General features: G+C 47.1%; 1 protein-coding gene across 3 annotated transcripts in view; it reads right to left on the bottom strand.

Annotated features, from left to right (window-relative positions):
* LOC115092750 (disintegrin and metalloproteinase domain-containing protein 9-like) overlaps positions 1-20,908 on the bottom strand; it is a 384,934-nt gene that overhangs the window by 340,936 nt on the left and 23,090 nt on the right. For all 3 annotated transcript variants that reach the window (XM_029604043.1, XM_029604042.1, XM_029604044.1), the window contains exons 4-5: positions 14,637-14,707; positions 8,426-8,504 (exon numbers count right to left, since the gene is read on the bottom strand). In XM_029604043.1, the coding sequence (XP_029459903.1) occupies positions 8,426-8,504; positions 14,637-14,707 (150 nt within the window). The remainder of the gene's footprint in view (positions 1-8,425; positions 8,505-14,636; positions 14,708-20,908) is intronic.

Below are 20,908 nucleotides of genomic sequence, written 5' to 3'. Positions count from 1 at the left end.
GTGGGTCGACTGGAGTTAGGAGTTGTGAAAGGGAAGTCTAACCAATTGGAGTTGTGTGTGTGAATTGCTTTGTGCATTATGGTTAGGGTTTTGTAGATAATACGTGAGGCTATGGGGAGCCAGTGTAGGTCTCTGAGGATGGGAGTGATGTGGTCATATTTGCGGGAATTTGCAATGAGTCTTGCTGTAGCATGTTGTAACATTTGTAGAGGTTTAATGGTGAAGTAGGGGAGACCTATGAGTAAAGCATTGCAGTAGTCTAATTTGGATGTGATGGTGGCCTGGATAACTGTAAGGAAATCTTGGGTGTGTAGGAGAGGTCTGAGTTTTTTAAGCACATTAAGTTTGAAAAAGCAGGCTTTGAGTATGGAGTGATGGTCAAGGAGAACTCCAAGGTCCCTCACAAAGGGTTGTGTTGAGGGGAGGTTGAGTTTGGTGGTGTTAGACGGAAAAGGGGATGAAGATGAGTGAGGGGAGATGAGTAGAAGTTCAGTTTTGTTCGTATTGAGGGCAAGATGGAGGTTAGTGAGGAGGGAGTTAATGGCTGCGAGGCATTTCTCCCAATGTTCTAGGGTGTCAGAGATAGAGTTCTGTATAGGGATGACGATCTGAACATCATCAGCGTAGAGGTAGAACTTGTTTGAGATCAGAGAGGAGTTGGCATAGAGGGGTGATGTAAATGTTGAAGAGGGTGGACGAAAGTGATGAGCCTTGGGGGACACCCTGCTGGAGGGGCTGTGGGGTGGATGTGGAGTTCCCGATTTTAACGGAGAACTTTCTGTTAGAGAGGAAGGATTTAAACCAGGCAAGAGCCAGATCTGAAATGCCGATATTTTCCAGGCGTGTTAATAGATGGTGGTGGCTAATGGTGTCGAAGGCTGAAGAAATGTCGAGGAGGGCAAGGAGGTAGCTGTGGCCTTGACCCATGCCCCGAAGGAGATGGTCAGAGAGGGAGAGAAGTAAGGTTTCAGTGTTGAAGTGTTTCCGGAATCCAAATTGTGACTGGTGGAGGATCAGATGGTCTTCAAGATAGTCCATGAGTTGTGAGTTGACAACTCTTTCTAATAGTTTGGCAATGAAGAGGAGGTTGGAGATTGGCCGGAAATTAGAGGGATCTTAAGGGTCAAGTGAGGGTTTCTTGAGAAGAGGTCTGACTACTGCGTGCTTGAGAGCATCTGGGACAGACCCATGGGCAATAGAGCAGTTGATGATGTCTGCTATGGCTTTGGCTATTGCGTCAGGTATGGCTAGTAGTGCTTTGGAGGGTATAAGGTCTTCAGGATGGGAAGAAGGTTTGAGCTTTTTGAGGATAGATTGGATTTCTATGGTGGAGGTAAAGTCAAGAGCAGGCATTGAGGGTTGGGTGGAGGTGGAAGGAACAGGCAAGGTGGGTGAGGGACTGTTCGTCAAGGGGGGGAATCTCTTTAGGAGGGTTGCAATTTTGTTGACGAAGTAGTTGGCTAGTTCCTCGCATTTGGCGGCGGCATCATAGTCAGGAGTAGTAGGAGGGATAGGAGTGGTAAGATTTGAAACGTAGGAGAAGAGTATTTTGGGGTTGAATCTGAAATCATGGATTTTATTGGCGTAATAATCTCGTTTAGGTTTTGGGTGGAGAGTCTGTAGCTGTGCAGAGCTGATTTGTAAATTTTGGGGGGTCTGGTCTTTGCGCCATTGTCTCTCCTTTTGCCTTAGAGTAGTTTTTAGGGTTCTAAGCTCTGGAGTGTACCATGGGTTGGTGGGTTTTGAGGATTTCCTTATAACTTTTTTGGAGACTGGGCAGAGTTTGTTGGCGATGACTCCTGTGAGGTTGTTCCAGAATGCTAGTGCTCTATCCGGATCTAAGCAGTTTAGATTGGATAGTGAGGAGGTTAGTGCGTTCGCTAGGTTGGAACTAGGGCAGAGTTTTCTGAAAGTTATGGTCTTATTGTTGTTGTTGTTGCTGGGGGGAGGGGTGTTGATAGAGAAAAGGCCTTCTATCAAGAAGTGGTCAGACCATGGTATGGGGTTGGAGGTTGGATGGTTGGTAACACGGACAGCTGAGTTGACAAACATTAGGTCTAACGTGTGTCCGGCTTTGTGGGTGGGGGAAGTAATGATTTGCCGGAATCCTAGAGCAAGTAGAGCCTGTAGTAAGGATTCGCATGAAGGTGTGTGAAGGAGGGAATCAACATGGAGGTTAAAATCTCCCAGAATGAAGGAGGGGATGTCAGGTTTTATCCAGTCAACAATGAATTCGATTAGGGGCGAAGGGTTAGCTTCTAGGTAAGTGGGGGGTGCGTATATCAAACAGATTTGCAAGGTGGCTGACCTGAAGAGGCCTATTTCTAGTCTGGGTGGGGTGGCTATAGGAATGGGCTTGAGGTTTAGATGGAACACAGTCAACATGGATTTACCCAAGGGAAGTCTTGCCTAACAAATCTGCTTCATTTTTTTGAAGGGGTTAATAAACATGAGGATAAAGGTGAACCAGTAGATGTAGTGTATTTGGATTTTCAGAAGGCGTTTGACAAAGTCCCTCATGAGAGGCTTCTACGAAAACTAAAAAGTCATGGGATAGGAGGCGACGTCCTTTCGTGGATTACAAACTGGTTAAAAGACAGGAAACAGAGAGTAGGATTAAATGGTCAATTTTCTCAGTGGAAAAGGGTAAACAGTGGAGTGCCTCAGGGATCTGTACTTGGACCGGTGCTTTTCAATATATATATAAATGATCTGGAAAGGAATACGACGAGTGAGGTTATCAAATTTGCGGATGATACAAAATTATTCAGAGTAGTTAAATCACAAGCAGACTGTGATACATTACACGAGGACCTTGCAAGACTGGAAGATTGAACATCCAAATGGCAGATGAAATTTAATGTGGACAAGTGCAAGGTATTGCATATAGGGAAAAATAACCCTTGCTGTAGTTACACGATGTTAGGTTCCATATTAGGAGCTACCACCCAGGAAAAAGATCTAGGCATCATAGTGGATAATACTTTAAAATCATCGGCTCAGTGTGCTGCAGCAGTCAAAAAAGCAAATAGAATGTTAGGAATTATTAGGAAGGGAATGGTTAATAGAACGGAAAATGTCATAATGCCTCTGTATCGCTCCATGGTGAGACCGCACCTTGAATACTGTGTACAATTCTGGTCGCCGCATCTCAAAAAAGATATAGTTGCGATGGAGAAGGTACAGAGAAGGGCAACCAAAATGATAAAGGGGATGGAACAGCTCCCCTATGAGGAAAGGCTGAAGAGGTTGGGGCTGTTCAGCTTGGAGAAGAGATGGCTGAGGGGGGATATGATAGAGGTCTTTAAGATCATGAGAGGTCTTGAACAAGTAGATGTGACTCGGTTATTTACACTTTCGAATAATAAAAGGACTATGGGGCATTCCATGAAGTTAGCAAATAGCACATTTAAGACTAAACAGAGAAAATTATTTTTCACTCAACGCACAATAAAGCTCTGGAATTTGTTGCCAGGGGATGTAGTTAGTGCAGTTAGTGTAGCTGGGTTCAAAAAAGGTTTGGATAAGTTCTTGGAGGAGAAGTCCATTAATGGCTATTAATCAATTATACTTAGGGAATAGCCACTGCTATTAATTGCATCAGTAGCATGGGTTCTTCTTAGTGTTTGGGTAATTGCCAGGTTTTTGTGGCCTGGTTTTGGCCTCTGTTGGAAACAGGATGCTGGGCTTGATGGACCCTTGGTCTGACCCAGCATGGCAATTTCTTATGTTCTTATGAAGGGAATTGAACGCCAAGCCCTTAGTGAGGCCCTGTTTCAGAAAGTCAAGCATCTGAGAAACATGCACCGCTAAAGGGTTGCAGGAACGCTGATGACACCACGTCTCAAAAAGCTTCCAAACTCTCATAGGCCATAGAGGTGGCTGGACGTCTCGCCTGTAGGAGGGTGGAAATGACTTGTTCTGAATAACCCCTCAAGCATAAACGTTACTTATCAAAAGCCAAACCGCGAGACAGAAGCGATCTTCCCGATCCAAAAATATGGGCCCCTGACGGAGCAGATGCTTTAGATGAGCCAGCTGAAGTGGACCCTCTAGAACTAAGCGTACCAGATCCACAAACCACAGACAACATGGCCATTCCGGCGCCACCAGAATCACCTGGGTGCCACTCTATGTGACGGAGAATCCGACCTATGATGGGCCAGGGCGGGAAGGCATACAGAAGAATCCCCGTGGGCCAAGGACACACAAGAGCGTCTATGCCTACCGAGCCCTGTTCTCGGCGACGGCTGAAAAAACAAACTGTTTTTGCGTTAGCCTGCGTTGCCATCAGATCCAGCTGAGTAGTTCCCCATCTGGCACAAATGAGATTCTATGCCTCGAGAGATAGTTCCCATTCCCCTGGGTCTAGTTGCTGACGGCTGAGATAATCGGCTTGCACATTCTCTACTCCCGCGACATGGGATAACGCAATGCCCTCGAGATGGCGCTCCGCTCAGGTGAACAGAAGACGTGCCCCCAGTGCTACGGCAGGACTTCAAGTCCCGCCTTGCCGGTTGATGTTCGCCACCATTGTCGCATTGTCCGAGAAGACTCGCACCATTCTGCCCTGGATCAAGGGAAGAAACGTCCGCAGGGCCAGACGTACAGCCCTGGTCTCGAGCCGGTTTATGGACAAGGATCTTTCCATCGCCGACCAAAGCCCTTGGGCGGACCTGTCTGCACACACTGCCCCCCAACCTGAGAGGCTGGCATTCGTGGAGATTATCAACCAATTCGAAGTGTCCAAATCTACCCACCGTTCCAGATTGTCCAGTGAAAGCCACCATGACAGACTGGCTCTAGACCGGATGTAGAGGCATAGGTAGATGGAATTGTTCCAACACCGAGCTCCAGCGAGACAAAAGCGCACGCTGTAAAGGTCTTAAGTGAGTGAACGCCCAAGGAACCAAGTCCAAGGTTGAAGCCATGGAGCCCAGGACCTGAAGATGATGCCACACTGTGGGATTGTTCCTTCGAAAAAGGGAATGTATTTGTTCCTGAAACTTCCCTTTTCGGTTCGCCACTAGAAACACTTTGCCCAGCAAGGTATTGAATTGTGCTCCGAGATAAATCAACTTCTGAGTGGGTTCCAAGTGACTCTTCTGCACATTGAGTACCCAACCTAAGGATCACAATGTGAAAATCACCATGTGCACTGATCTCTCGCAGTCCTCCCAAGACCAGTCGTCCAGGTAAGGGTGGACCAAGATTCCCTCCTGACGAAGGAAGGCTGCTACCACCACCATCACCTTGGTGAACGTGCGAGGAGCTGTTGCAAGACCAAATGGGAGGGCTCGAAATTGGAAGTGTCGTCCCAAGACCTTGAACCACAGAAACCTCTGGTGATTCAGCCAGATCGGAATGTGTAAAAATGCCTCCATGAGGTCCAGAGAAGCGAGAAATTCCCCTTTTCGAATCGCAGCCATCACTGTCCTCAGGGTTTCCATATGAAAGCGAGGAACCCGAAAGCAACAATTCACCTTCTGCAGATCGAGGATGGGCCGAAACGTGCCCTCTTTCTTGGGGACCACAAAGTACACGGAGTACCGACCTCGTCCCTGTTGAGCCTCTGGAACTGGGACAATAGCTTTGAGCTCGAGAAATCGTTGTAGAGTCACCCGGACCGCCTCTCGCTTCACACTTGAGGCCACTTGGGACTCTACAAAAACCTCGAGAATTCCAGTGCATACCCTCGAGAATTCCAGTGCAGACCCTACAAAAACCACGAGAATTCCAGTACATACCCGTCTTTGATCATTTCTAAGACCCAATGGTCTGATGTAATTCTTGCCCATTCCGTGTAAAAGTTGGATAATCTGCTTCCGACAGCTTCGACGACGGAGTGGCTTCATTGGGGGTTTTTATTACTTCCTGCATCAAGATGTCCCATATCTCTTCTGGGCCGGCGACCCCCTCGAAAGGACTGCTGGCGCCCCGAAGCAGGTTTAGAAGCAGGAGGTGCGGAATATCTACCCGCTCTGAAGCGGCAAGAGTCCCTAAACCTAGCTCGAGGAGGGAAGACTTTCTTTATCTTCTGGCAACCGATTGCCCTTGGATTCGGCAAGCAGCTTTACCAGCTGATCCAGATCCTCCCCAAACAAAAGCTTGCCCTTAAAGGGTAGATTACAAAGCTGGGACTTGGAGGACAAATCCGCCGCCCAATTTCACAGCCAGAGGAGATGCCGCACTGACATCAAGGACACCATACCTCTCGCCGAGGTCCTTACCAGATCATACAAAGCATCTGCAACATAAGCGATGCCTGCTTCTAGGCAGGTGGACTGCAGAGCCCCACCGTCGCCCGTACCGGTCCCTGGACCCAACACAGACAGGCCCTCTGCATGAGGCTAGCCAAACCGCTGCCCGAAGGCTTAGTGCAGCAACCTCAAATGCTCACTTCAACTGGATCTCCAGCTTGCGGTCCTGCATATCCTTAAGGGCAGCCGCCCAGCAACTGGGATAGTGGTCTTTTTCGTGACAGCCGAGATCGCGGTGTAACATCCACCTTTGGAATCTTCAGTAAATCCAAAACATCAGACGATAACGGGTACAGTTTCGCCATAGCTCTGCCCACCTTCAAGCTGGAATCAGGAGTCTCCCACTCCCCGGTCACTAGTTTGCGAACCTTCTTAGGCAGAGGAAAAGATGTTGTGGGACCCTTAATGCCATCGAGGACTGGATTGACACCCTCGTTGTCAGACTCTTCTTGAGAAATCTTATGCCCCAGAACTTCAAGGACCTGGGGAATAAGGGGTCTTAACTCATTCCACTTGAACAAACGCACCACGCTGGGGTCAACCCCCTCCGCAAGAGGTTCATCGGGCTCATTCGGATCATCAGCATCCACATCAGCCGGATCTGGCCGCGGATCCAGGTCTGCCGCCTCTACTACCCCAGAAGCCGGCGTTGCCCCAGCCCCCGGGATCGGATCTCACGTACCCTGGGGAGAATCCGCTATGGGGTGAGCCTGATCAGGGAGGCGCTGACGAGGGTCGGTACCCGACCTCTTTTCTCAGGCGGGTCCGAACCTGCCCCCAAGAGACTGGGCTGCTTTACCGCTGAGCATTTCCTTACCAGGAAAGCCTGGTGCATAAAGAGGACAAATTTTGGGGAAAACCCCTCCGGGTCCCCCTCCCCCACTGGAGAGTCAGCTGGGGTGATATCATCAGTTCCCCCGGTGAGGTCTTCCCTCACCGGGGCTAGAACAGGCAGAGAATCCTCTTCCCGCGAAGCCAAAGGCGAGACAGACGTTCCCTCCCCGAGGGAGGAGGCAAGAAGCCTTGAAGAGTCCTCTAACCACGGGGAACACGCTGCACATAAGGAGGCCACATCTAACGCCTGGCCGAGATTCTGTTTTCGGTGTCATGCGCAGCATCACGCTGATAGCCTGAAGTGAGAAAAGGGCGTGAATAAAAAAAAGAAACAGTTGGAGCCGCGATGCGGAAAAAATTACATTTTCAGTAAGGCAGGACCAGAAAAACAAATTCTTCGTGCTGTGGGCTCAGAAACTACCGGCTGAGGAGAAAAAACTGCGCGCAGCTGTGCCGCGGGAAAGGAGCCTGTCTATAGTGAAATCACAAGGCCCCCAGCAGGGAAGCGGCGAGTAAACGAGGCACTTGGAGAAAAAAACTCACCCTTGCCCTCAGAAAAAGACCTGGAGCCCCGGGAGCTGAGGGGAACACTGCTAACAGCTTCCCCAGCCGGCCTTAAAAGATCCGGTCCCTCCTGCACCTCTCCTTACCTCAGCACTGAAGACTGTCAGTCAGCCGCAGTGAAAACAGCTTTTTTTTTTTTTTTTTAATAAACTTTTCCAAGACACAGAGAAAAGCTGTTACAGGAGACAAGGGAGCAGCTGTAGCAGAGACGGTGGTGAGTAGCCAGGAGCCCCTGGTCGTCAGACACCGAACTGTGGTGGGCGAAACCCTGACAGGAATATCCAATTCCCCGGACGCCCGGCTTCTACTGAGGGATGGTCCACGAAGGAGCCTAACACCTCAGGAAGCGACCATAAACCAAAAAATTAAATTCAAACTAACTAAATAAAAAATATAACTAAAAACTGCAGGTGCGCATCTGTATCACCCACTGGAGTCAAAGAAATACTGAGTGACTGCAAGTGGCACTCTCGTTATGTAGCAGTGCCCAAAGTTCTAATTGTTCTCTGACTCCACCTGCTGGTAGGGATACACAACCCACTTTTCTGGACTGATCTGGGTATGTTCAGGAATCAGCATTCAACAGCTGCAATGCATTGTTTAAATTTGAGTTCGTAGGCAGGTAGGAGAAGAGGATTTGGTTGTCATCCCTTGTACCCTACTATCACCAAAACAGCTCAGACACCACATCCCAGATCTTCAAACAGCTGATTTGACTACAGGACTGAAGGTGAAACAAGAATCCAGCAGAGCTAGCGAAACTGTACCTCAATGTTGGGAAGATAAGATCTCAAAGTCCCCAGGCCACTGTAGGTATTAACTCTGAAGTCAGATGATAAAAATGTCCTAAAAGAAAGAACAAATACCCCCCACCAAAAAAATATTATGGAATGGAATAAGAATTTTACTAACACATTTATCACCAAGGAAAGATTTTCTATCAGTAATGTAGGCTAGATGAGCCAGTCCCCCAACCCTCCTCAATATGTATGCGCAAACCCTTTTACCTGTATCTAGCTGCTTGCACCCATGGGCTCAACTAGCCAAAGTTTGCATAGTCTGTTGCCTATTAAGCAGATAAAATGACCAAGATTTTTCTCTTGGTTCTGATTTATGCCTCTTTTCAAGAAGAGATGTCACTGTTTGAACTTTTAGACCACAGCTTTCCAAACTTTTCATGTTGGTGAACACTTTTTAGACAAACATAATTTTGTGACACAGTAATTCAGTCTACTAGCAAACCAGAGGTTAAAGGTTAAACGAACGAAATGTATTTCGACAATTTATGTATGTTTCCTTAAATATATATATAATAAAATGTTTCACAACACAACCTATCTTGTGAAAACCTTTCATTTATATTAAAAATATATAATATTCCAAGATTAATGTTATTGTTATAATTTATGAGTAAAAATAATAAAACAAAGTTTTTGTGTTATTCAATTTACCTCTTTAATGAGATATATGAGCTTGATGGGATGAACACAACTTTTGAATATTTGGTGTTAATAAAAAAAGTCCAAAGGTTCTTCTGCGTAACTTTAAAAAGCTGGCCAGTTTCATACTATAAAATTATTTAATAGCCTCATTCAACTAATTCTATATGGCTATGAGAGTGAAGTCTGGAATTTATAGGAAGGGACAGAATGTCAATATAAATCCTGCATCTCCAGTTCTCTAACTCTGTGCATCCACTGAAATTCCCCCAAACAATGGAGCTTGGATGTTTCCCTTACAGCTCATCATACTAAAAGATATTTTCAAATTCTGGTGTCACCTCACAGTAACAGCAGCACAAACACCTTCCACTGCCAGGCACATTGTGAACTAACCCAAAACCCCGCAAAAAGACACTCAAAATCTATACTGCAATCCCATTGTAACATAACAGTAATAACACCAAGGACTCAAACAACAATAACCCTACCTGTGAAGAAGCAAGGGTAAATATTACACTGGGTCCTAGAATACCAATACACCACCTACTGAGGAAACAAAACAAACCAGACTGCTATAGATCCCTATGATCTCATCATGGTCACACACACAGAGCAGAGACAGACCCTCACCAAATAAAGAATACAAAATAAAGGAGCACAAATTAGACAAAAACTGAAATGGAAACCCCAAGAAGCAAGACTGTGTATTAACAATGGAAAAACAGAACCACCATTCCTCATAAAACTAATAAAATCAAGAAACATAAAGCATCAGTTATAATAGTAAAACCATACTAATAAAAGAATATTTTAAAACTACTGATAAATAGAATTTCTATTAATTAAAATCATATACATTTCTTACAATTTCCCAAACACCAATAAAATATTTCAAAACAGCACATATATCAAATAACACCCAATAATTAAAATTAATATGGATTTTAAAAAGCCCCTGCAGTCCATACGTGGGAGCTCTTGATTTCCAGTCACCCTGATATTGTCAAGGATTTGGAGGTTATCCTCTCTCTCTCACACATACATGTCCATTCTCTCTCACACATACACTGTCACATACATACACATTCATGCTCTTATACCCATCATAACCTCTCGCTCTCACAGATACTGACACACTCTCAGGCTCTAAGACACTCTCTCCCCCTCCACACCCCCCCCCCCCCCACACACACAAACTCTTACTCCCCTGGATTTTCTCATACACACTCATGCTCTCACTCTCTCTGGCTCCCTCATATACACACAAACACACACACCCAGGCAAGTTCCCAATCATTCTCACACAAACACACACACCCAGGCAAGCTCCCAGTCATTCTCACACACTGAAACTGACCCCCAGGCCAGCTCCCATTCATTTTCACACCACTCCCTCACCATCCCCCAGGCATGCACACATTCATTCTCACACACACAGACCCCCAGGCAGGCATCAATTCATTCTCATACACACATATACACCACACACAGGCAGGCACCTATTCTCACACATACAAACCCCAGGAAGACACCCATTCATTCTCATACACAGACACACTCTCAGGTAGGCACCCATGCATTCACACATATACACCCCCAGGCAGATTCCCATTCATACACACGTACACACTAAAGGCAGACCCCCTCTCTTTCTTTTGCCAGCAACCTCGGAACCTTTCTCATTCCTCTGCTGTCACTGTCACTGATGCCGCATGGCTATTGGGGAGGCGCTGATTACTGCTACTGGCCCATTTTGCTGCCTCCTCTGTGCAGGACCCGTGGGTTTCCACTTCCTCCAAGTTGATCTCGTACATTGTGAGATCCGCATAGAGAAAGTACTACTCTTACACATTACCAAAGATTACATGTGCCAATCAGTAAAAAGTAATTTATTTATTTTTTTACCTTTGCTGTCTGATCTTAGTTTTCTAATCGGTTGGTCACAGGCTTTTTTGTTCCACCTCCCCTTTTTTATTTTTTTGCCAATTCCTTTCATATTGTCTTTTTTTTCTATTTCTTTTCTCTCCATCTATCTTCTTCCCTCAAGCACACAGTCAGGTTCTCATTCTCACATGCTTTCTCTCTCTCACACACACACAGGCTCTCACATGCTCTCTCTCATACAATCATTCATACACAGTCTCTCACTGGCACATGCTGTCTGACTCTCACACACCCAGGCTCTCTCTCACTCCCACATGCTGTCTTGCTCAAGCACAGGCTCTCACTGTCACATGCTCTCTCTCATACAATCATTCATACACACAGGCTCTCACTGTCACATGCTGTCTCTCTCTCACACACACAGGCTCTCACATGCTGTCTCTGCAAACATTCAGGTCCTCACTCCCACACACAATCTCTCAACTCATCTTATACACGCACAGACACAATCTCTCAACTCATCTCATACACGCACACAATCTCTCAACTCATCTCATACACACACTCTACGGGCCCTCAGCCTCTCTCTTACCTCTGGGCCCCCTCTTCATGGGTCGCTGCAGGATGGGCTCTGCAGCAGCCCTGATCTTCTCGGGCCGATCTGCGGTGGGGACCCTGCTACCGGGCCTCCTCCTGTTCCGAGGTAGAGTTGGTGCTACCCAAACGGACAGAGAACCCGTTAGGTCCCTACTGTCGGAGGGCAAGGCTCGATGAGATGTGTTGAAAGAAGACTTCGCACTGGAAGCTTGTGATCCCCCCAGGAGGAGCCTGTAGGAACCGGCCGCTGGGACTTAAGGAACTCCCTGAAGACTAATGAAGGTCTGGACACAGGTGCCTCTTGCAGGTTGTGGATTCCAGATGGCTGGCGCCTCCGGCTGGTCGTAGATAGTCCGGGAGTAGAAGTCGAAGGAGAGTCCAAAGCCGGTCCAAGGGTCGAAGTACAGAGAGCGGTCCAAAGTCAGTCCGGGAACAGACAGGAGAGAGGTCTGAAGCCAGTCCAGGAGCAACACAGGAGAAGGGTCCAAAGCCAATCCAAAGTCAATGCCAGGAACTCACCACAGCCGGTCGAAGGTCAGGAGCCAAAGAGTCAATCCAACGAAGAGGAGGAGCAGAAGCGGGACGAAGAACCAAGCAAGTCCAGGAACACAGGCACCGGAAACCAAGCACGAGCCTCAATACCAAAGCAAGGTCTGAGGAGCAGACCTTGCCTTAAATACCTAAAAATGAGGGAGGAGTCTCAGGAGGGAGCCACGACAACTTCCTGTCATGGCCCCTTTAAATCTTATCTTCAGCCGCGCACACGGCTCTAAGGCAGCCAGGAAGGGGGAGGAGTCATCGCAGCCTAGTTGGGCCCTGCGGCCAGCCTAGCAGCGGCCATGGCCGCGGGGAGAACGCCGGAAGAGGCCCCCTGCTCCTGCAGGAGCCTCCAAACCAACCCAACACTGGCGGCCATGACAGTCGGTCCCGGTTGCGGCTTGCCACGGCCGTAACAATACCCCCTCCTTTAGGCCTCCCTCTAGAAGGCTTGGGTTTACCTGGATGTTCATTGTGAAAGTTCTGGAGAAGTGTTTTATCCAGGATGTTCTTATCAGGCACCCAAGAATTCTCCTCCGGTCCGAATCCCTCCCATGCAAGGAGGTATTCCCATATGTTGCCTCGTTTCCGGACATCTAGTACTTCATGTACTTGATATATAGTTTCCTCTTCTGCCCTAGGTTGAGGAACTTATATCATAAAAAAATGGAGGTAATCCAATGACTATTATACGATATTTAGATCCATTTGAATCAACTTCTTTATTAACCATTTACAATGGACCTATGTGAAACATTAAAACACATACCATACACACAACTCTTTTGCTACTCACACATTCATTCTCATACTACACATACATGCTTTACCCCCACATTACCATACTCACTTCCATACTAAACCATACTTTATATATCCATAAAAATAAGGCTTTCACATGTTCACATTTGAGGTACAATACCTTATAACTTCCACTTAATGCTTTATAACCAATACATTGAATCAGTATATTTTTGCAGACAAGTCTTCCCTTGTTTTAAATCCAATATTATACAATGTCTTACACAGATTTTTCAAACCAAGTCCAGTCTATCTTTTATGGATAGTACAGTCTATCTTTTATGGATATATAAAGTATGGTTTAGTATGGAAGTGAGTATGGTAATGTGGGGGTAAAGCATGTATGTGTAGTATGAGAATGAATGTATGAGTAGCAAAAGAGTTGTGTCTATCTCTACAGCAAAGTCCACATCGGAAAACCAGCTTACTGGACTGAGGCACTCTACTGAGAGAGGGATCCGCAGATATCACCTCAGTAAAACTCGATTGAGGGAGGGACCATAAGGCATCACCACAGGAGAGTGGGGCAAATTAAATTCCTTAACATAAGAACATAAGAAATTGCCATGCTGGGTCAGACTAAGGGTCCATCAAGCCAGGCATCCTCTTTCCAACAGAGGCCAAACCAGGCCACAAGAACCTGGCAATTAACCAAACACTAAGAAGATCCCATGCTACTGCTGCAATTAGTAGCAGTGGCTATTCCCTAAGTAAACTTGATTAATAGCAGTTAATTCACTTCTCCTCCAAGAACTTATCCAAACCTTTTTTGAACCAAGCTACACTAACTGCACTTCTTCTTTTCTCCTTTCATTTTCTATTTTTTTTAAAGCAATCCCCAATAGGGAGATGCACGTCCACTATCCCTGGAGTCGGAGAATACTGGCAGGCAAATGTCAGTGCAGGAGTATATATACCATGACGTCAGCTTTGGTCTGTCTCCATCTGCTGGTAGAGGTGCATAACCCACTGGTGTGGATTAACCTGTCTGAATGCTAAGAAAAAGACCTGACTCAATACCGTCAAATGATGTCACCCATCTTGTGTAACAGTTTATTGTGCATGTCCACGGAGAATGGCTTTAACTGACACTGCATCACAAATAAGCAGTGATGATGTCACAGAAAAAGTCATGTTCTCTGCCTCCATCTCCTGGAAGGGCAACATAACCCAATCGTTCTGGACTAGTATGGCAGGATGAGAAGGAAACTATAGTTTATTTGTTAAATTCCTGCCTCTGTTTGCCCTAGTCTTGTACCTTCTTTTTATTTCTCACCCTGTTATTTATTACAGTTTTACATGTTTTACAATAACAGATATGCAACTTTTAATACAGTCTAGTTTTTATTCTTAAAGATACAGTATTCTGAGACCATTCTTTAGTTATCTGTGCTGTGTTCATGCTTTTCTTGTGACATCTGCATGGGAATCTGATGAAGATCTGCTCTTCAGCTGTCTGTGCTGTATTCATGCTTTACATATATTATATCTACCTGAGGCACCAGTAAGAGTCACCATTCACAATTGGGAGTGGACTACCTTAACCAAAAATGTTTTAAAATCTCTTCGGTAATGAAATACATACCCTGGTCATGAATTTGCTTATTTTAAGTGTCAGATGACTTGTCCAGACTAATTTTGCCAGTATTCCGTTTACATTTTATAAACTGCTATATAATTAACAAGTTCCTCTGATTAGAGTAGATCAAGCTCTTACTGTTTCTTCAGGTGAATAATACGCTCCTTCCCCTCCATATTGATGACATAAGATATGTGGTTCTCATACATCTAGAAGGAAAACATTTGAGAAATAGCACACCATTAATTTAAAGGGCAGCAGTGTGCAATTCTCTGTTCTAGTATAATAAGCAAAATAATGTCATTTTAAATATACTTTGAGCATTACTGCTGGTGTGATCATAAGCTTGAAATAAATTTAGACATTCTTTTCCAGGGGAGAAAGGTGTGGGTTTCCTCTTTTGGGCAGGGCCGGTGGAAGCTCTAGGTGGACTAGGCAACCTCCTAGGGCACCACCGATCGGTGGGTGGCACTGGCATGGTCTCTCCTTCTTCCCGCCCAAGTGGCTGGAAGAGAAAGCACCATGGTATGGTCCCGCGTGGGCGGGAAGAAGGAGAGATCATGCCGATGCCAACATAGGCGGGAAGAAGAGGCGTGAGCTGTCGCCACATGAAGAAGTGGTACTGGCCTGGGCCGCACTACAATGAAGAGCAGGAAGGACAGCTGCAGCTAAACAGCATGGCCACGCCCACTCAGGAAGCTGTAACATTAGCCCCGGTCTCTGCTCAGTTGTAGGAAGCTGCGCAGAAGGCAGAGAAGCAACAGCCCCCACAGGCCTGAAGAAAGGAAGAGCACCATGGGCTGCGGGGGCTGAAGGATGAGGCTGTTGCTGTTGGCCTAGTGCTGCCAAGGGAGGAGCAGTTAGGGAGAGAGCAGGTTTGTAAGTGTGTGTATGAGAGAGGGCATGTTTATACATGTATAAGAGGGCATATCCATGTGTGTATATGTATGAGAGAGAAAAACATGTATGTGTATGTACATGTATGAGAGAGAAAGCATGTGGTGTATGAATGCATGTAAGAGAGACAGGGCATATGTGTGTATGTATGAGAGAGCAAGCATGTGTGTACATATGAGAGAGAGAATAAAGTTTATGAGCAACAACTCCTCTCTCCTCCTGCTAATCCACAACAATCACAGGGCATCTGGAATTCAAAAGATCCCAAGTATGGCTAGCAGGAGATTTTTTTTATCTTTATTTTAATTATTGAGTGCTGTCTGATGCGTCTATTTTTAAATAGTTTATTGGTATTTGGAAAATTTGTATAATTTTTAATTACTGGATGTTGTTCTATTCATCAGCTGTTATGGAGATATTGCTACTTACCTGATAATTTCCTTTTCTTTAATGAAGACAGGTTAATCCACACCAGTGGGTTATGCACCTCTCCAGAAGATGGAGACAGCAAAGCTGACGTCATGGTATATATACCACTGCACTGACACAGCCTGCCAATATTATCTGCAAAAGACAACTGTGGATAATTAAACAATACATGAACATAACTATTAACAGACAACCATTCGAGTACTCAGTTTACAAGAAAACACTGAGCTCAGTGTAATATCACTACTCTTGAGACTGGATCTGACACTTAAGTAATCGCGGTAAACGCAGCCACGCAGGAGGATAATAGCATCACCATCCGGCAGCCAAGGGTTGGAAGGTGGATTAACCTGTCTTCAGGATTAACCTGTCTAGAGGATGTGAATGAAGAGAAGAGGCATGGGGGTGGCTTGCGGGAATGACGGCTACTACCTGGAGATTTATTTATTTATTTAAAAACTTTTATATACCGGTATTAGTATGCATACATCATACCGGTTTACAATGTAACTTTAAAGGTAGAAATTACAATGAACAGGGAGGGCGAACAAGGAGGAGTATACAAAGAGCAGGAGGTGGAGGAATTAAAGCAATAAATAAAAACTGCAACGGACTATTTACAGGAATATACAAGGCGTAGGCAAGATACTTGCAGAAGTCGGTGTACTTAATCAGGGTAGGCTTGTCGGAAGAGCCATGTTTTAAGTTTTTTTCTGAACTTGGCGTAACATGGCTCTAGCCTGAGAGTGGTAGGGAGGGTGTTCCATTGTTTAGGGCCTGCAATGGATAGTGCACGGTCCCTAGTAGAGGAGAGGTGGGCTTTTTTCAAAGGGGGAATGGAGAGGGTGCCTTTGTTGACAGTGCGAGTGGGTCGTTCAGTGCGTATAGGACGAAAGGGTTCATCCAACCAATTGGAATTGTGCGAGTGGATGGACTTGTGCACTATGGTTAGAATTTTGAAGAGAATTCGGGATGCGATGGGGAGCCAGTGGAGTTCTTTGAGTATTGGGGTAATGTGATCAGCTTTCCTTGAGTTGGTGATGACCCTGGCGATGGCATTCTGGAGCATTTGTAAGGGCTTGGTGGTGGAGGAGGGTAGGCCAAGGAAGAGGGCATTACAGTAGTCCAGCTTTGAGGAAAGGGTGGCTTGGACGACGGTGCGGAAGTCATGATAGTGGAGGAGGGGTCTGAGTTTCTTCAGGATGTGAAGCTTGAAGAAACCTTCTTTGAGGATGGAGTTGATCTGTTTTTTGAGATTGAGTTGTTGATCTATGATAACCCCAAGGTCTCTTACTGTGGGTTGGGGTGTTATGACGTTGAAAGCTGGATCGTTGGAGATCGGTGGTTTGGGAGGGAGGTGAGGAGAGATAAGGAGCAGCTCTGTTTTGGAGGAGTTTAGAGCGAGGTGGATGTTGGTGAGGAAGTCATTGATGTTGGCAAGACATGTGTTCCAGAAGGCAAGGGCATCTGAGAGAGAGTTGTGAATGGGAATGACGATTTGAACGTCATCTGCATAGAGGTAGAATTTGAGGCCGAGGTCTGTGAGGAGCTGACATAGAGGTGTGAGATAAATGTTGAAAAGGGTGGAGGAGAGGGAGGAGCCTTGTGGGACACCTTGAGACAAGGGATAGAGTGTGGAGTTGGCGTTTCCTATCTTGACGGAGAACTTTCTGTTAGATAAGTAGGATTTAAACCATAGTAGGGCTAGGCCTGAGATGCCTATTTCGGATAGCCGGTTGATGAGGAGGTTATGGTTGATGGTATCAAAGGCAGCTGAGATGTCGAGTAGGGCGAGGAGGTAACAGTTGCCTCGGTCCTCTGCTGCTGCTGTCACTGCTGCCCCTTGGCTATTGGGGAGGTGCCAATCGCTGCTACTGGCACTGAAGCCCATTCTGCTTCTTCCTCTGTGCAGGCCCCGTGGGCTTCCAGTTCCTCCATAATACCCAATTCCTCCATAATACCCTTATTCAATAAACATACACACGGTTAATGTGACTCCAACATTGCTCTATGCTTCAACAGCAAGAGGAAATGTAGAAAAAAGGATTTGCATCCACATAAAAGCAGGGGAGTAGCTTGCTTGTTACGGCGGTATGAGAGAGAGCTGCATGTGTGAGACAGCATGTGGGTGTAAGAGGCTGTGCCTGTGTGTGTGAGAGAGAGAGACAGCATGTGAGAATGAGAACCTGAGTGTATGTTTGAAGGAAAAAGACAGGTAGAGAAAGAAGAAACAGAAAAAAGAGAGGCCCTGAAAAAGAATTGGCAAAAGACCAAGAAAGGGAAGGTGGAAAAAAAAGCCTATGACCAACTGATTAGAAAACTAAAATCAGACAGCAAAGCAAAATAAAATAATAATAATTTTTGAATTTTTAGTGATTGGCATATGTTATCTTGGGAATGTGCTGGAGTAGCACTTTCTCTATGCCGATCTCACAATGTACAAGATCAGTATGGAGGAACTGGAAGCCCACGGGGCCTGCACAGAGGAAGAAGCAGAATGGGCTTCAGTGCCAGTAGCAGCGATTGGCACCTCCCCAATAGCCAAGGGGCAGCAGTGACAGCAGCAGCAGAGGAACGAGAGAGGCTCCGAGGTTCCTGGCAAAAAAAAAGAGAGGGGGGTCTGCCTTCACTATGTGCATGTGTATGAATGGGAGTTTGCCTGAGGGTGAGTGTGTGTGTGAATGGGTGCCTGCCTGAGGGTGTGTCTATGTATGAGAATGAATTGGTGCCTTACTGGGGTCCGTGTATGTGAGAATGAATGTGTGCGTGCCTGAGGGCTGGGGGGAAGTGGTGTGAGAATGAATGTGTGCGTGCCTGAGGGCTGGGGGGAGTGGTGTGAGAATGAATGGGAACCTGCCTGTGTGTGTGTGTGTGTGTGTGTGTGTGTGAGAATGACTGGGAGCGTGTGTGTGTGAGTGTGTGTGTGTGAGCCATTAAGAGTGCGAGCATGTTTGTGTATGAGAGAATCCAGGGGAATAAGAGCTTGTGTGTGGGTGTGGGGGGAGAGAGAAGGTCTTAGAGCCTGAGAGCATGTCAGTGACTGTGAGAGTGAGGTTGTAGGTGTGTATAAGAGCATTTATGTATGTGTGTGTATGTGACAGTGTATGTTTGTGAGAGAGAGAGAATAAAGTTTGTGCGCCCCCTAACCCTCTAATCCTCAACAGTCTGAGGGTGACTGGAAATCAAGAGCTCCCAGGTATGGACAGCAGGGGTTTTTAAACCTTTATTAGTTTTATTGGGTGTTATTTGATATCTGTTATGCTCAGGCTTGTGGACCCTTGGGCCGATGAGAGGATGGTATACCTTGTGGAGGATCCGTAGGTTCTCTCGTCGGGTAGCAAGGCAGAACAGAAGAAGAGCGCAGTTGACCCTCTGCTCTGAAGACGGAGACGACTGCAGGCAGATGAGGAGGCTAGAAGAAAAGCTGTATCTTCACCCCTGGAAGTCTGTGGAGCCCCCAGGAGGAGCCCATAGGGACCCAGACCGCTGGGACTTAGGTGGACCCCGAGGAGTCGCAGTATTGGTGCAAGGGCTGACTGGAGCTTCGCCCTGGAAGTCGGCGGTCCCCCCAGGAAGAGCCCGTAGGGACCCGGACCGCTGGGACTTAGGCAGGCCCTTGGAGACGGAGTCCAGGAGGGGTCTGAGATCAGGTGCCAGAGAGCCGTTGCTTACCAGTCCAAGGGATCACCACTTGCCAGTCCGAGGTCACACCAGAGAATCACCGCTTGCCAATCCGAGTCGCACACCAGAGAATGACCGTAAGCCAATCTGAAGTCAGGAACCAAGAAGACCAAGACGAAACAGGAACAGGGATCCAAAGCTCAGGAACTCACCGAAGCAAGCAGACTAGACAACGCTGGAGGACGTTGCCAAGTCAGAGAATGAGCAGAAGAAGCTCCCTTTTATACTTCCTCTGCTCAGGCTGATCCAGGACAGGTGAGGCTTGTTAAAGGGATCAGGTCCCTTTAAATTTGTGAAGGAGCGCGGCCTCGCGCCTAAAGATGGCGGCGGCCATCTTTGATTTCCTCCGCGGAGGAATGGCTGCAGGAACGGCGCGGGGGCAGCAGGGACGGCTCTCCCCCCGACGGTCAGGCCGGGGCACCGAGCCGGGGCACTGAGCACCCGGTCAGGGTTTTCCCCTGAGGCTGCCGCAGGGGGTCGCTGCCGCAGACGAGGTAGGGGACCGCGGTCGTGGCCTGCCATGGCCGCGGGACACAACAGTACCCCCCCCTCTTTAGGGCGCCTCCCTGGAGGCCTGGGTTTAGCCGGGTGGTCTCTGTGGAACTGGTCCAATAGGCTCCGGTCCAGGATGTTAGCCAATAACTCCCAGGAGTTTTCTTCGGGGCCAAAGCCCTCCCATGCCAACAGATATTCCCACTTCTTGCGATGTTTTCTCACATCCAGGACCTCCCGAACCTGGTAGGTGAGGTCATCTTCGGAGGCGACAGGTTGGGGAGTTGGAGGCATGCTGGAAGGCCATGACAATACCAGAGGTTTCAGGAGAGAGACGTGGAAAGTATTGTGTATCTTAAGAGACGGAGGGAGGCGAAGTTGATATGAGACTGCACCCACCTGCCGGATAATGGGGAATGGCCCGATGAATCGCGGAGCTAGTCGTGATGATGGCAGCTTCAGACGGATAAATTGCGTACTTAACCAAACCTTCTGGCCCGGTCGGAGAGGCGGGTATGGTCTCCTGCACTGGTCCGCATACTTCTTAGCTGCCTGACCGGCCTTGATCAGGGCGCGCTGCGTGGATAACCATAGACGATGCAGCTCTTCAGCCAAGAGCTGGGCTACTGGGGACGTCACTGTGGTGGGGACAGGCAGTGGCGGTCATGGCTGTTTCCCATAAACTATCTGAAACGGGGAGGATCCTGTTGCCGCGGAGATATGGGAATTTAGCACGAATTCGGCCCAGGGTAGCAGGCTAGCCCAGTCATCTTGTTTTTCGTTGACGTAAAGTCGGCGGAATTGTTTCAACGTCTGGTTAGTTCTCTCAGCGAGGCATTGGTCTGAGGATGGTAACCGGACGTATAGTCTAACGTGACGTCGAACTTCAAACAAAGGGCCCTCCAAAACTT

The sequence above is a fragment of the Rhinatrema bivittatum genome, chromosome 5 (assembly GCF_901001135.1).
Source record: "Rhinatrema bivittatum chromosome 5, aRhiBiv1.1, whole genome shotgun sequence".
NCBI classification, from domain to species: Eukaryota; Metazoa; Chordata; class Amphibia; order Gymnophiona; family Rhinatrematidae; genus Rhinatrema; species Rhinatrema bivittatum.
This window is presented reverse-complemented; position numbering and strand designations above follow the sequence as displayed.